The 16001-nt window shown below is 37.8% G+C and overlaps 1 protein-coding gene across 9 annotated transcripts in view; it reads right to left on the bottom strand.

Annotated features, from left to right (window-relative positions):
- Positions 1 to 914: 914 nt before the first annotated feature.
- The window catches only part of CHLSN (cholesin), a 125382-nt gene continuing 110295 nt past the window's right edge, over positions 915 to 16001 (bottom strand). For 7 of the 9 annotated variants that reach the window (XM_084536468.1, XM_084536469.1, XM_084536467.1 and 4 more), the window contains 2 exons: positions 6827 to 6908; positions 915 to 2343 (listed from right to left, as the gene is read on the bottom strand). In XM_084536468.1, the coding sequence (XP_084392594.1) occupies positions 2161 to 2343; positions 6827 to 6908 (265 nt within the window). In that variant the 3' untranslated portion in view covers positions 915 to 2160. Of the gene's footprint in view, positions 2344 to 6822; positions 6909 to 16001 lie in introns of all 9 variants that reach the window. The other 2 variants (XM_084536470.1, XM_084536474.1) reach the window with 1 other exon arrangement.

Below are 16001 nucleotides of genomic sequence, written 5' to 3'. Positions count from 1 at the left end.
TTTTTACAAGTCTTTTCCAGAATACGCTTGCAGCGTGCTGTGCTTTTAAGCTACAAGGTGTAAGAAGTGCACAATGAGGACGCACGTTTTTGTGTAATAGAAAAATCAAAAGTGGTGATTCTCAAATATCTAAGGCAGAACACACAGTCTTCTCTGACACCTAAAATACAATCATAAAATCACAAGAAGACGTTTTGAAAACTTCATCCCTTAGAAATTAATCTTTCCTTCTCATGGAGAGAAAAAAGCATCAGCCTCTGCTTCTACTAACATCAGGTTTTCTCAGCTGCACATTCTCAGGCATAAAACAAGATCCAAAGATCTTGTACCAGTTCACTTAATGTCAGTATCACTTCCCTTTATTACAGATCCTTTTCACTGACTTTTGCACTGGAAACTCAATTTTATATAGCCTTGGGACTCAGAAAGATCTTTCCATCTCGTGACCTTATCAGTGGTAGAAAAAGAGAAAGCAAAGGGGACAGGGGAAGAAACAAGATCATTTAAATTGACAGCTACAATATTAGGGTGGTCCTGCATGTGAGCTCACTCAACTTTGTGAAAACCTGCATTTCTGTCTTATACTTCTGCCATTTCTCCCCTCATTTGCCCAAGCTTACTCTTCACTGAGAGCATCAACTCATCTGTGATCTTCCCTCATACCTGTCTGCATGTCTTCCTTCCTCCTGCATTGTACCTGTGCCATCCTTTCTTCTAGCCCTTTGGAAATCCCTGCTTTGACCCTGCATGCGTCCTCTGAGAGAGCTAGCTCCACAGCCCACATCCAATGGTCATCCTGAAATGCTTTTGAGCCATAAGCAGCTCGACAGAGGCTGGTCACTTCTGCTGCAGTCTGCTCCCCGTTGTGTTAACTCCATCACAATTATTGTGTTAAAGCAGGACACGCTGCTCTCTAGTCTTTTTCATTTGAAAACATCATCTTTAATAAGTCAGAAAGCATAAGTTATTTGTTACTAGTAATAAATTTCATACTTTTAAACATTTGTAGTAATCCATGACTGTGAGGGCTGTCAAATCCACTCAAATGCCTATTGAAAAATTAGGCCAGCATATCCATAGATTCTCCTCTCCTTCACCCACCCAAATTAAAGCAGTAATTCCCAAAGACAGCTACTCTTCCAAAATACCATACATTTCATACTGTTGTTATTAATAAAGTAAGAACAACGTTTGCAGAAAGATTAAAGAATTGGGTCAAGAACACTGTCTGAACACAAGTGTTATTAAATACGCCAATCATCCAACTTTTGAGTAATTAATGTCCTTGTTTTTTACTTGAAAGCCTCATTTTCAGCATATTCATAGGAGACAAATGTCCCATGTCAAAGCAAATGAACACAAATTAACTCTTTTGGATGCCAATTACAAGAGAAAGATAAAAAATGTAACATTGGCAGGCTATCCACAAAAAGTTGCAGCATGGCACTTCTCATCTTAGCATAAGTTTATGTACAATCAGATGATTTCACTACATGTGGTCAAAGGATTTGATCTGTCCCCATCTGTACATTATCTGAATATCTAAACAATTGCCATAAAGCATTTGAAACCTTTAAAATATACAAGGAAAACTAACAAAGCTGATGGTATCTTTAGATCGCTGCGTGAAGTACTAATAAGCAACTGTGTTATACAACCCGTGTTCAACAGACTGAAAATGATCTTTCCCAAATCCAAATGACATACTTCTAAAGCTGAAAGTGATAGATTACAGCTGGCTGAGCAGGCACTGTACTGTACGTTAATTTTAAAAGCTGCCATTGTAAAAGAACCTCCAGGCTTTTTGTTGGTTGCTTTGCTCTTCTTATTAAGAACTGCAAAGCTCCTCTTATTTAACATTAATTACATGGGGAAGTGGAGAAAAACTAACAAGAAAGAGAGGTTTATTTTTCTAAAGATACGCAGTAAGATTACTTTTAATCAAAACAGCATGTCTGTGGATCAAATACGGTGTTCTGTTTTGATTTCATCACCTCAAAACATTATAAATAATTGCGGTTGGAAAACACAAGTGCAAAATATGAAAATTTAGCATAAAGATTCGTTATCAAAATATGTCTTTACAACTGATTTGTAGTATCTGTGCATTGCGTTCTATCCTTCTCTCCACCAGACAACCATCAAGACACAAAAACACTCTCAGGACAGCAGTTGCAGAACTTGTCGTATTCGCTCGCTCTTTTCCACCATGCTCGGGTCTTCTGCATCTGACCCGTCCAACTCCTTCATAAGAGCTTCAGCTTTCTGCACAGTTGTGTCTCGTGCTTTGCCTTGAAGTCCCTGCAGATAATCCAGTAAAATGGTGAAATACTCATCTGGAACCTTTAAAGAATAGAAAACAAACAAAGAAGGAATTAAAAAAATTTTGATTTATTTTCTTCTCTCTCAATGTTCATTCATAATCACGTCAGACCATCACCTGAAAGATAATTAGGAGAATTTCACGGGCTATTGCATTTGGCAATGCCCACTGCTAATGGAAGCACTTCTTGCCAGTGTTGGAATTGGCAGGAGGGATGGACCATGGTGAGAGCGCTGTCATGTGCTCAGATGGGCAAAGCATCTGAGGGGAAATGCTAAGCAGATGTGGAAATGCTGATCAGCAAATGCAAACACTGCCTGAGAGAGAGCTCCAGCCTGTGAGGGCTGTTGGAAGGAAAAAAATGCACTAGCCAAATCCTGGCTTTGGAAACGTGCATGCAAACCTTACCAAACCCAGGGAGAACTGCATGCACATGTCTGAGGAAAGAATTTTGCTGGAAGTATCCTAACCACCCGCCAAAATTATTTGTTTGCTAAGATGAGATACCACCCACCAGCAAACAGCAGATTGTGACTTTGACAGAATGCTTATACAAAGGAATAGAATTTAATTTGAAAAACAAATTGAATTCAGACATATGGAAATAATTTTTAAATCACGCTGACTAAAACTGATAGGCTCTTTTAATATGTCTAACATCAAAAGCAGTTTAGTCATCTACAGTTCCATTACCCCCATTTTACTTCCTTTCTAATTAACTAGCAATAGATTAAATTTTAGCTTATCTGGTACAACATACAACTACATTAAATAATCTTGGCAATAGCCTAGCAAAGACTTTTCAATGATTTATTCAGTATTTCAAACCAATGCATTTTTAAAAGTATTAGGTGAACAGACCTACACTGAAGCATATCTTAACTTTATGTTGCGTATCTGTGGAACAAGTTGCAGCCAATAAGAGAATATTTTAGCTGTGAATCAGATGTTAAAATGACCTAATCCCACAAATATTTTTCTTTATGTTTAACTTTACACATATAACTTTAAAAGGCACACTCAAAATGAGTAAAGTTAAACATACGTAAGTATTTAAAGGACTGGAGACTAATTGTGCGAGGGCTGTTTCAATTCTGCAAAGTATCAACATTTCAGAGAAGACAGAGCTTCAACAGATACTTAATTTACAACTTATTTCTCCATCGCCATTTGGCAGTGTAACTTTGATCGCTAAAACTTCTATCACTCTCAAAGAAGAGGAAGAAAATATTCCAGGGCTGCCTTAATCAATCAGAGATACTACAGAGCAGTAAATCAAAACTGAAGTCTACATCCAGCCTCATAACTTATACACTATGGAAAACCTTTAAATTCTTCACACAAACACTCCTATGTTAAAGAAACAATTCAGATACAAAAAATATTAATTTTCGAGTGACTAACGCTGAAATTGATGATATACGAAGTGTTGCTGAAATATACTTATCCAACACATTGAAGAATAGTGAAAAATGCCTACTTTTTTGAAAGCATTTTTACACACAGTAAACATGTGCTGCTAACGGACAAAAATGTTCAGATGCAAACGATTTCAGCACGACTGTGCTCCTTTAATGCAGATACTCAGCGTCGGTTTTTTAAAGCTCAGCAACATTTCTAGATTTCAAACCTTAGCCAAATTATCTACATAATTTATGCCTCTTGTTCTCAGGCCTTGTGGTACACTCATAGTTCACTGCGTGGAATTACAGTTATAACTATATCATTTAAGCAAAGTGCTTAAAGGGGGAATTAAAAGCCTACTCTGAACTTCGAAACACTAAGTGTGCAGACAGACGTGTGCCTGCCTGAGGTCTATAAAGCATTTGGCCGTAGGCATAAGCACACAAGTGCTCAAAGTCTGTTTTTTTGTTCGTTGTTTGTTTTTGTTTTGTTTTGTTTTGTGTAACACAATTATTTGTTGTTTTATTTTTTCAGCAAGAGATTTCAATACAGGAGCATGTAGACAAAATAATATCTTTTCCTCCTACCTTATACAATAGGGTCATAGCAAGGACTGGACAACCAGAACAACAACAAAAAAAAAGACAGCAAAAAGTTGGTTGAATCAACACCTTAATTCTTAAAATACAGTAAAAAAACAAAACAACAAAAAAAAAACACGTAATTTCAGGAACGCTTGGTGAGGTTTTACAAAAAGAAACACAGTCTGTTTCTAAGATGAGCTTTTGGGGAGGCTTGAAATTGGATACTAACATCTCTCACTATGTCTCTGGCCAGTGGAAGTGATGGCAAGTGGGATTTTTTATTATTACTATGGTTGTTTTACACTCTTTTGCACTTTTTCTTGCTTCTTTTTCTTTTTCTCAACCAACCTTGCCTCTGTTCTAATTAATATGCATTGGAACTGGCTAACATGGAAACATCTCCAAGTGAAATAATTACTGTCAGCTCCTGAATGCTCAGGAACTGTAAGACATCATGAAAAGGGGCGAAACACTGCTAAATAACAGCAGGAAAAGAACAGGTATTGCTTTTAAATTACCCTTTGTAATTCAAGAAGTTTTCAGACTTTTTAGACTTGCAGATGCCCACCTATTCTGCAAGGCAAATAGAGATATCTGTGCAGTGAGCATCAGCTTGCTGACACCGAGCTGGCTTTTCTGTTACCTTCTGAGGAAACTTCAGAACCCCCTCAGGGATTTGCAGTCCAGAAGCTGAAGACAATCTGTGTAGTGACTTTCTAAAAGTGTTGTGCCAAATGACAAAGATCAACAGAGGAAGCAGTGTTTACTTTGTACAGGATCCTGAAGAAGTATACACACCGTAGGTATACAGGCTGGGCTTTGAAGCTGTCAGCCAACCCGCAGATGGATGTTAAAGGGACTTAAAAATAAATTCACATTGTAAATGACTACAAAACCTCAACTTATTTCCTACAGAAAGAAGAGCATCAGTACAGGAAACTTAATTTACCTCTTGGCATGGCTTTTCAGTAGGCATACGAGTGACACCAAGAGATCAAAGATGTGGCTTAGGAAGGAAGGAAACTCATGTCTCCTTTTGTATTTTAGTCATGCTTGGATATCCAACAGATTTTATTCTGTAATGGACAGGAAGCTGGATTTGGGTATAAAAACATATTCAAAAGAAGCCGGTCTGCCCTCCCCAGACTTGATGAAGAAAAAGGCTTCATCACATGTTTGATTATAAGCACTTGAGCCGTTCTGCTAACTTTACTGAATCTGAATGCAGATGTTAATCATTATCTAAAGCTCATATTCAATGCATCTCCTATTACTAAACAGTACAAAATATGTGAATATAAATAAATCATTATGCTTTCATCAGATTAAAAAAAAATACTAGAAAGGAAGCTTTCATTTCAATATTGAGAAATGCGGAGTAAAACTGTATTTTGATATACGAAAAAAAATCTACTCATAGTTAATTATTTCCCACTATATTTCAAAACAAATCCCAAAGTAAACAGGTAAAAAAGCAAAAACGTCACTCTGCCTATAAAACAATTTCTAGGTAGCTTTAAAGAGCACACATCGATTTCAAAAGGTTGATAAAGACTTTTAAAGGAGACACTTAAGAATAAAAGATACCTACTAACAAATTTGTATTCTGCAACTAATCTTTTTAAAGTATTCCACCATGTGAACATTTTTGCTTTCATGAAATTCTGGTTTTAATTATACGGTTCTCTAAATGTACTTTTAATCGTAAAGGTAACACCCTATGTCAGGTGGTTGGCTTAAGCGACGCAGAGTAATCTGGGTCAGGAAGATTGTTATGCTTAAATGTCCAAGTGCACACAAAAAGTCAGCAAAATCTGAGTGAATGTCAACTAAATGAATCAATAAGTAAGCCACTGTGCAAACGGCTAGATGTTTGTTCTATTGCACAACAAAATTAATGATCTGAAATCCTCTGTTCTGTACTACAATGGTCAGATGCTTGTTGGAAATTAAATTTAGGTTGTTTTTTAAGTTATGAAATGAATGGATTTCAGTGATGATGCAAGCCTAGCTTCTGGTTATACTTTATGCTTTTTACAATCAACATAAGGTTTCACTCATATTTTAATGAGAAAGCTATTTTAACATTTTGGCAATATGTCTGTACATCTTCCATGGAGCCCGAGATATCTGAAGCAATACAAGAACCGTAGCTTACAGCACTGGGTTCCATATTCAGAAATTCAACTGAAGGACACAGTGCAAATATATTCCCACTTCAGGGAATAGCTTCAGGTTTATATAATGTCAATCCTTTCTATGTTTCACATGCATCAAGTGTAAAAGTCTAGGGTACAAAGAAGAATGATCACCCCCAAAATAGAAACATTAAATTACAAGCAATTAAAATGGTTAAGCATTTTAGTTAAAAACATAGTTAATTGATTTATTATTTAAAATTATTAGAAAAGTGCATTGTTAATGCTAGTAACTTTTTATTAACAAACAATAACTACAACTAGCTTATTAAACCACGTAACATTTTAATTCTGAAAAAAATACTGTTAATACAAACCTTCTCTTTATCATACATGTGCAAGAGAAGCCAGGTTTGTCTTGTTTTTTGAAACTTCCATTCTTCTGGATTTTTAGACCAGCTGTAGAAAATCAAAAACAAAACAAAAGAAAAAGCTTGAATGAACTACTGTGTGATCAAAATATTTATTATTCATAAAGCATTTCTTATAATAACCCCACGTAACTTTGCATGCACCGCATGGAGTTTCACAACACTGGGTTAAACAGATATCAGCAAATGTTTTACTCAAGAGGCGAAAAAGAGTATGAGGGAAGGCTACATGGCTTTTGTGCAAAAAGCGAGAAGATCATAGAAGAGATCCTAGCCAAGAATGTTAAGTATTTTCATCAGCAAGCACTGATTCCTTGACATTACGAACCGGGCCCTGCTCCTCCCCTGTGAGCAGGCAGTTATGAGAGGCTGTTGCCCTCATCTGACCCAGGAGAACTGGCAGCCCCAAACCCGTACCCTGCTGTCCTCGCCAGCTGCTGGCCTACCTGAGTGTCTGGGGAAGACCTGTGGACAAGCACCCAAGTTTGGGCTTAGATATTTAGCCTTTCCCAATTAGCTTACATTCATGTGAAATTTAGCGGCCCCTAAGGAACTGGAAGCAGAGTCATGTCAGAAGTCACCACGTCCCCTGGTTGCAGTGGTTGAAGCACGTTTTGGGACACAGGAAATAGCAGGAGAGCTCAGCACAGCTTCCCTCGTCCCCCATGAGCTACGGACTGCTAGAGAGCAGAGCAAATTCATTTTTCAGAAGCATATGTTTTAAGGCTTTGATTTGCTGAAAGGTATGACTTCAACGTTGACATTTATGGGACAGAAAATGCTTTACCCCTCGCTCTCCCCGGGAATTCTGATTTCAATATTTAGCTCAAAACAGCAGGCTGCTTCGATACTCTGAAAAGTGAACGTGCAAAACAAATGACTAACATCTGTCAGTGTTCTTTTGGCTGTTTAGCAATCAAATTTTAAATATGCAAGATTTTAGCTGGGTTAAAATGGCAATTTTATGTACATCTTAAACATAATTTTAAAGGTAGCAATATTTTGTTTTCGATGAAGAAGAGACACATGCTTAGTTCTGTAAACAAATGAGCAATCTAGCAAATCTCACTCTAAAATGAATACTGCTTTTTAAATATATAATTTTTAAATTAGCATCTTAACATGTACAAAATTTGTCAATACACTGACACATCATTTAAAGCTCCAGTGGAAAACAAGAGGAGAAAACCCAGCAAATTTTATACTTATTTGATTTTTCTCTAAAAGGAAGACAAGTCTCCAGAGGGTAGCATGTAAGATGTCTTTAATGTTCCAGCTTGTTTTACGCAGCAACAGAGAGCACAGAAATCAATTGAAAAGCCAGCTGGATATGAGAATTAGTATTGTTTAAACAATGTCAAGTCTAATAATGCAAAAGAGTCCTCATATTCGAGGAATGATGCACCAGTAAATACGTTGCTCAGTCAATCCAATGAAACAGAAAAAAACAAGACTGCAAGTCTGGAAGCCTCTGTCCTTCCAGCCCCACAAATGTTTTATTGACTTAAAAATTCACGATAAAAAAAAACTGGCAACAACTCATTAGGCTTATCACTAGCTAAATTCAATAAAAATCTCTGTACCCAAAGTACAAAGTAAAAATGAGACAAATAACAGTAAATGAAAAATGACAGACACAACATTAATAACCACAACATACGATATTCTACACGACTAAAATTAAATCCAATATTGAACTGATGTAGAGGTCTCTTTTGGGACACTGTCAATAAACAGACAGAAGACAGCCCAAAAGCAGGTTGTCAGAAGCTGCAGAATCAAATAAAAAAATACCATCCTCATACCCCCCAACCTGGAAACCAAAATATCTGCAGCAAGCAAAGACCTTTGGCACCCTTGACCCCAGTGCAAAGTAACGGCTGTCAGAATACACAACTTGCAGTGCAAGGAGCAGACAGAAGGAAGGCAACGGGGCCTTTCTATGGGTACGTGGTGGGGCAGGTCACTGGCTTATTTCTGCCCAAGCTCTGTCTCCCAAATCAGTATCTCCTAACAGAGAAATTGGAACTTGTGCAGGAAGGGAGTTAATTTCTACCAGTCCTTAAAACAGAAGAAAAAAAGACAATGATGGTACTTGATGTTGAAAGAAACCCATTTTTTTATAAGGTTCATCCTCCTGAGCAACAGCATGGAAGCTATTATGGGGAAACACTGTGTATTTGTACAACATGAAGAAGGCAAGTTTAAAACTCTTTTTAACACGAAATGAGCATGGAAACTGCTTACATTATAATCCTTGCAAGGTGACAAGAACAAGCTGAATGACAGATCTGTGACTGCATCCTGTGAAAACAGTCCCTCTTCTAATGAAAACCTTTAACATATTTTTCTGTCTTTATACAAAGTATTATACATTTGTGACTCATATTCGTTGGTTAGATATACTACCTAACAGGGAATATTTTATCCTCTGCTGATTTTATGTTTCTATCACTTGTACCTTCACCTGAGTACTAACAGGTACTAACTTGAAAAATGTAGCCTGATTCCACTAACCTCCTATAAAGCTATACCACGTTAAAATATCTTTATTACCTAGTTTATAAACAACTGAGACTAACAACTGAGTGCACTATGAGGTTAATTGCTCTTATGAGCCTATTAACAAAACCATATGCTCTTTTCTACATGTTAAGGCAAACCATTGCACTCTTGCATCTAAGATCCCACTTCTACTCTAGTGGGTTCTCTTGTGGGAACAAAACAAAGTTTCGGCTAGTCTTCTAGAAAGGTTTCTCTCTACATACACCATAATAAGAACAACAAAGGCTTTAACATAATCAACCACAGAACCTACATCTGTGCCCATCACAGCACCAGAGCATCCCAAACCATTTCTTTTGACCTGCACCTTGTGCTGTGAGAAACAAAGGCTACACGAGTGTGAAAATAAAAGTTGTACTTCCCCTAGTAGACCGTGGATGTATTCATGTTTTCTGAAAACGTCCTCAAGTTTCTAACTGGAACCCTTTCTTTGGCTGTCTCGATCCCTGTTTCTCCCCCCTCAGGAAAATGGTCCTTCTCCTGACCTGATTTCCTATCAAACTGTAGCCAAAACACTCATGATAATGGATGCACAATCTTCAAGACAAATAATGTGGTAGTTGCTCCCTGCAATTGGACCCTCCACAGTTATAAAAACAAAAGTTTTCCACTGATTCCTGTGACTATGACAGCTTTTTTCCTATTCCTTTGACAGCTTTAAAGCCTATTGAAAGTATCACTTGGTGCCAAAGAGAATGGGGTATCTCTTTTTATCAGAATGACATAAATAGTGCGTTTTTAGAAATGCTCAACTTTTAAACTACAAATGTTAAAGCTTTGTAACTCAAGAGAGATCTCTTTTTGCTGTTTATATGCAGATAAGCTTCCTTGACATACTGCAGCAGCAGAATAGGATTTTCCCTTGAGTGATTAAATATACAGAGTAAGACCAACTACATTATAGTAAAAATCCCAACTTTTTATAGACCATTATGATGTCTTTCACAGTCTGAATTAATATGGCAGCTTTTAGAAGCATCTATGTCCAAATCTAATATAAACTACGGAACTGGATGAAGAATATACATGTTTAAAACATGTATTTTTCCAGTACGCCTAGGGATAATTTTCAATATATTGTACAAACACTAATTGCCTTCTTTACACAGTTAATGTTTGAATCTTTCTTATGAGCTCTAGCTCATTGAAAAAACACATTGGTTGACTTTAGTTAAAGAGAACTTTTATGTTTGTGCAAATGCTCATCCTAAATGGCTTTGAAATTGAAGATACAGAGGACATGAATCAAATGAATCAAGTGGCCCAAAGAATTTTTTGTTTTTGTTTTCATTTTTTTTAGCATGAGAGTCTCATGTAGAAAAGCTGCCCAAGATTCTCACTGGTCTATCACATAAATGAGCTTTAGTCTACACATTAATCTTATACAGATCTGTTCCCAAAACATGGCTGAGCTGTACCTTCCCAGCTGCTCACTGCAGATGTTGTCTGCCTTCAAACTCCTAACCACATCCCTTCTCAGCACTGTGACAAAAAAGGACATTTTCTGAGTACTGGCAGCATAAGGAGGCAAAGAGAAGACAACCAGTCACAGGCAGGGCACAGCACTCTCTGGGATGTCCTAGCAGAGAAAGGGAAGGGAAAGTAGTAAAATTGGTTCCAGAAACACAGTAAGAAAAAACATTATTGTTACAAATTGGATTCAGGAAGACAACAATGCATCTGCTTAGACTACTGGCCAGGACAAAATACTATGAAGCTGTCACGATTGTTAAATAATCTCCTATGTGCAGAAAAGCACTGTGCTGAGAACCGAGAGTTTTACTCATTGAACTGGAAAGATCATTGGGTTGGAGACAAGTCTCAGAAAAACAAAACCTAAAACATGGCTGCCAATAACCCACCAGAAGGCAGGAGAATACTGGTGCATGCTAAATGCAAGGACACCTACACTCTTCTACATCTCTGGCTCCAACTCATGCCACTGCGTGCCCAGCATGCCTTCTGGCCAGGACACCCCCTCAAGGGAAAGCACTCTGCAAAGGGTGCAAGAGGCCTAATTCCTGCCCTCAATGCCCTGTCCGTAAATGTGTGGAACAGGTGCTTCCTCAATAAAGAGCAACCACACTCTAAAAAACTCCCTTAACAATATTTAAAGCCTTACTGCAGCACTTGACACTCAAATGATTTGCTCTAGTATTTCACAATGCAATAGATACAATAACGGGGACTTTAACGTGCCATGCACTTACATTTCAGGCAAGAAAAATGCCTTTATACAGCAGAATGTGGAAACCGAATAGTGTTATCAGGTCATTTCGGGGTGACTGTAATGCTTCGTGTGGCCAACAGGTGAGCACAGGAACCTGGCTCCCCAAAGAGGTTCCCTGGAGTTGCTGGAAGCACCGTGGAGGGCACTGAAATTTGGCAAAGTGTCATTCTCATGGGAGAAGAGCTATTTTATGGATGGAGGTTTTATATGGATATATAAAATATATATGGATGTGGGTGCAAGTTTTATATACACCCTATAGTGCCTATAGCAAAGTAGAAATAATAATTTTTTATCCAGTCATAACACATGCAGTTATTTGAAGGGAAATGTTAAGGCGTTTATTTTTATCACAGTTATTCAGAATTTCTTCTAATTCTCTCGGGGCATTTGAAACAAATTTACTTTTAAAAAAGTAGGTTTTGAGTTTCTTTCATTGTCAACACCAAACCCATATATCTGCGATCACCAAAAGCAGCATTGTCAGAAAGTGATCGCAAGGACTTGCGATGCTCTGGAAACCCTACATTCTGCATGCCGAGAAAGCTGGCTCACTATATGTGCCAACATTTTATGCAAGATAAGGGGAAACCTCATTTCAAGTGCATGTGGTGCTCATTTTCCTCATTTGGGAAAAATAACCGAAATTTAAATTCTAAATAGATTTTCAAAGACTTGACTGGGATGGCTGTAATTAAAATCTTTGACACACTAATCTTTGGCAGGACTCAAGCACAGACGCAAGAAAGAGTCATAGCCTTTATTTTAAACTGTGTTTTTCTCACATTATGGATTATTCTGTTAGGTCACAACTCCCATTCCTAGGAAAATTAATATATTTATACTGAGACTCTCGATTATAGCTTAGAAGCTAATTAACTTATGATTTAGATAAAGGTTTTTCTTATTTTCCTGGAAGAGAGGAGACACTAATAGAGCTCTTTCGCCAGAAGAAACTTTCCAAAATTGTCAACAGATTTTAGAATCAGTGCCACATTTTTGGTAGAAAATCCTGGCACCCTTTCTCAATCTGTGGTTTAAAAACAATTTTTAATATATTCGTCCATCTGGTTTATACGTAGCATAATGACTAAAGACTTGTGAAAAGGCGGGGGGGGGAGAGGAGCTTTTTTATTTTTATTTTTAGTTTAGGAATCACACATACAGGAAGAAAGAAAGAAACTTTCTTTTTAGTATCTCATTTTGGTCCTGATGTCCAATATAAGGACAGATTGTATCTGTACAGCAAATGACACAGGTCACGGAACTTCCTTAAAAAGTATTTATAAAGCAAAAGGGAAGAGCCTTTGTGCCTTAGAGCAAAACTTTGATTAAATCTACATAAAATGTTTATCACAGCATATATTTTATTATATGCACTTTTATCACTTGCCATTATTTGTAACATTTTATATTATGTTTGCATCCTGAAGCTTCATCCAAGATAGAAATCCCCCTCCTCCCCCACTATAGGCACTGTTCAAACACAATATGAGACATTGCCTTGAAGAGCTCAGAGCATAAACAGATGAGACAGATGATACATGGAAAGGAAAGTTGACCCAGAAAGTTGTATCAATGCCTCAAAATACTAAGGCAGGTCATCAGTAGAGCTCATACCTTGAATATATATATTACAATACACGCAGCACATCTTAACTGTGATTCAACTTGTCAGCTTTTCATAGACACCAACCTACCTGCAACTGCCACCAACATGCCACCGGGAAAAAAATCCGTTTTTTAAAAATTCCTTTTCTAGCATATTATTTAGTTGCAGATATCTGTATTCACCTGTCTGGAGCAAAATTGCATTTTGAGTCAAAAATAAATATAGTAATAATGTTATGTTGACAACTTTCTGTTGTTTCTAGTAGTAGCAGAGAGGCTTGAAAGCAGCAGGTTTGAAAGACCAAAGGTAGTACTAGTATATTATTATGCCAAATATACTTTTTATTATACCTACTTTTCTAAAAAGATGACAAAGTAGGAGTTGAATTATCACAGAAGAAGAAAAAAGAATTGAAAATCCCTTCACAGCCAATCTGTTCAGCTCCTGCAAGGAATACAATATACTACTAAATGCTACCCTAATACTGTGCCCAAGCCCCATCTCCTCTCCAGATGTCCATCTTTTCTTGCACTTAATTCTGGTCTCACTGATGTCCAGATCAGAATCAAGGGACAGGATGAATGAAAACAACTGTTTTGCCTCCCTCCCATGATGAACATCCTGGGGGGTACGAGGAGATAGAGGGCCTCAAAGTCTGTATAAAAACCATATAAGAAGCCAGCTGCAAGTAAAATCATTTTCAAAGGTTGGCAACAATCCATTTATATAAATGCCTTCTGATGAGGGATACGCTACCAGACCCAGGAAAAAATGAGTAAGGTCAGTTCTCTTCTGTCTTACCACTGTACCACACAATGTCCAGCTGTGGTACAGAATACTCTTGCCAGGGCATGGATTCAAGCTTAACTACATTGTTTTTTTTTCTTTTTTTTCCCTTTTTAAATCTTATGACAGCTTTTAAAACTCCATCCTAGCATCCTAGAGAAGAAAACAATAATATCAGTGATTAAACAATTCATAACAAATGAAAAAAAAATCTTAAAATTTAAACATTTCAGGCACTCAAATATCCAAGACCATCATTTCTGTCTTCCTGGATTTGTCCATTTCAAGAATTTAAATCTACATATCTTTATGCTTTTAAGTGCTATGCTGGGTAAGAGTATCACATAGCATTTTTTTGAGGGAGAAATCCAAGTATCTATGAATGTGATCAAAGGAGGGATTTCACAAGCACATCGCTTGAAACCAGGTCGAGATCACTATAATTCCGTGTTCCTGGGAGAAGACTAAGTCCTGTGGTAGTTCTCAGTAAGAGTGAATAATCACAGGATTTTACTGCTCACAGGAATGAGCAATGCAAGTCCTTTCAAGCTAGATGTAGAAGATTTGATTTTATTGTTCAGTGCCACAGTCTGCAACAGTAACATGTAGTCGTGTATACAGCTAGCAGAGCATTAATATACAATCTTGCTCTGTCTATGCAAAAAAAACCTGTAGTTTCAGCAGTGCTGGGTCATAGCTATTATAGTTATACTTACAATATCACAGTATTAATGAAAGACCTAGAAAAGCTATAAAAAGCTGCTATGCAAAATCAAATATTTAACAATATGATAATAAAAGTTTGCATAATTTTTAGGGCCTATCGCAACAGAAAAGCAATCCATGACTAAAAAAAATTTACTTTCTGCTTTTAAGAAGAAAACACCAGAATTATAAAGAATCATAGTTTTCCATACATTGATTATAAAAGAAAATATTGGAAGAAAAACCACCTTTGTGTGAAAATTTATCATTGGAAGTTTTTGAGGAGGGATGAGGAAATGGCCACTTGGAGAAGGATTTCAATACTGAAGGTGTTGGCTGATGGATTTTACTTTGAAGCATCCAGGATACTAAGGTGCCAATTTATTGTTCAATATATTGAGCTGAAAGTGTCTTTACAGCAGCAAAGCGCTTCTGGAAATATGTTGTTTTTTTTAACCCGATGTCCTTACCTTGGGTGTTTCTGTGCTGTTTGTACCTCAGCAAGGACGTAATGGATTTCCATAGCCAACAAGATCAGATGTGCTCTTCTGCATGGAGTTCCAAGCTCCAGAGTAACACCTGACTCTAACAGGAAAAAGTAACGTCCTCTCACTGCTATTGTGATGCCTGAGAGCCAAAGGCCGACCTGTGCTACATTCCAGCACCACACAAATGCTTCCTGACTCTCAGCACCTAGGCCAGCCCAGCCGCAGGGCCATGGCTGGCCTCCTTTCCCCCCGCCCCCCGCCCCCAAGATCCAAATCCTGCCTCTGCAGACTTCCTGACAGGGCTTCCCCTCATCCCCACTCATGTGAACAAAGAGCTGGCCTCAAATCAGTCCCAGACATTGTGCTGCCCAGAGGATCCAGCTGAAGCCTCCAGGAAAGGAGGAAAGTCTCCTGAAGGAGAAACCAATCCTCCAGCCTCTGTCATAGCATTGGCCCCTCACCTTTTCTACGGTGCTGCCCCTTGCTGGTGACAATATTCTGTAAGCATACTGAAGAAATCCTGGGTTCTTGGATTCTCATCAAGCCCTCTTTAAATAACCCACCACACAGATGGCTTTTACAGTGCCCCTGAGAGGCTACCAGAGGTGGGGTTACTCTGGACCAACAGCAAGAGCAAATATAGAGAAACACGCAAAATAAATATAAAAAAAAAAACAACCTGCCAACCCTCTTTGTCATTTTTGCATCCAGATCAGACATCCCACAGCTGCCTTC

This window comes from Aythya ferina, assembly GCF_964211825.1.
Source record: "Aythya ferina genome assembly, chromosome: 15".
NCBI classification, from domain to species: domain Eukaryota; kingdom Metazoa; phylum Chordata; class Aves; order Anseriformes; family Anatidae; genus Aythya; species Aythya ferina.
The sequence above is the reverse complement of the archived record's forward strand: the minus strand, read 5'-3'. Positions and strand labels throughout refer to the sequence as shown.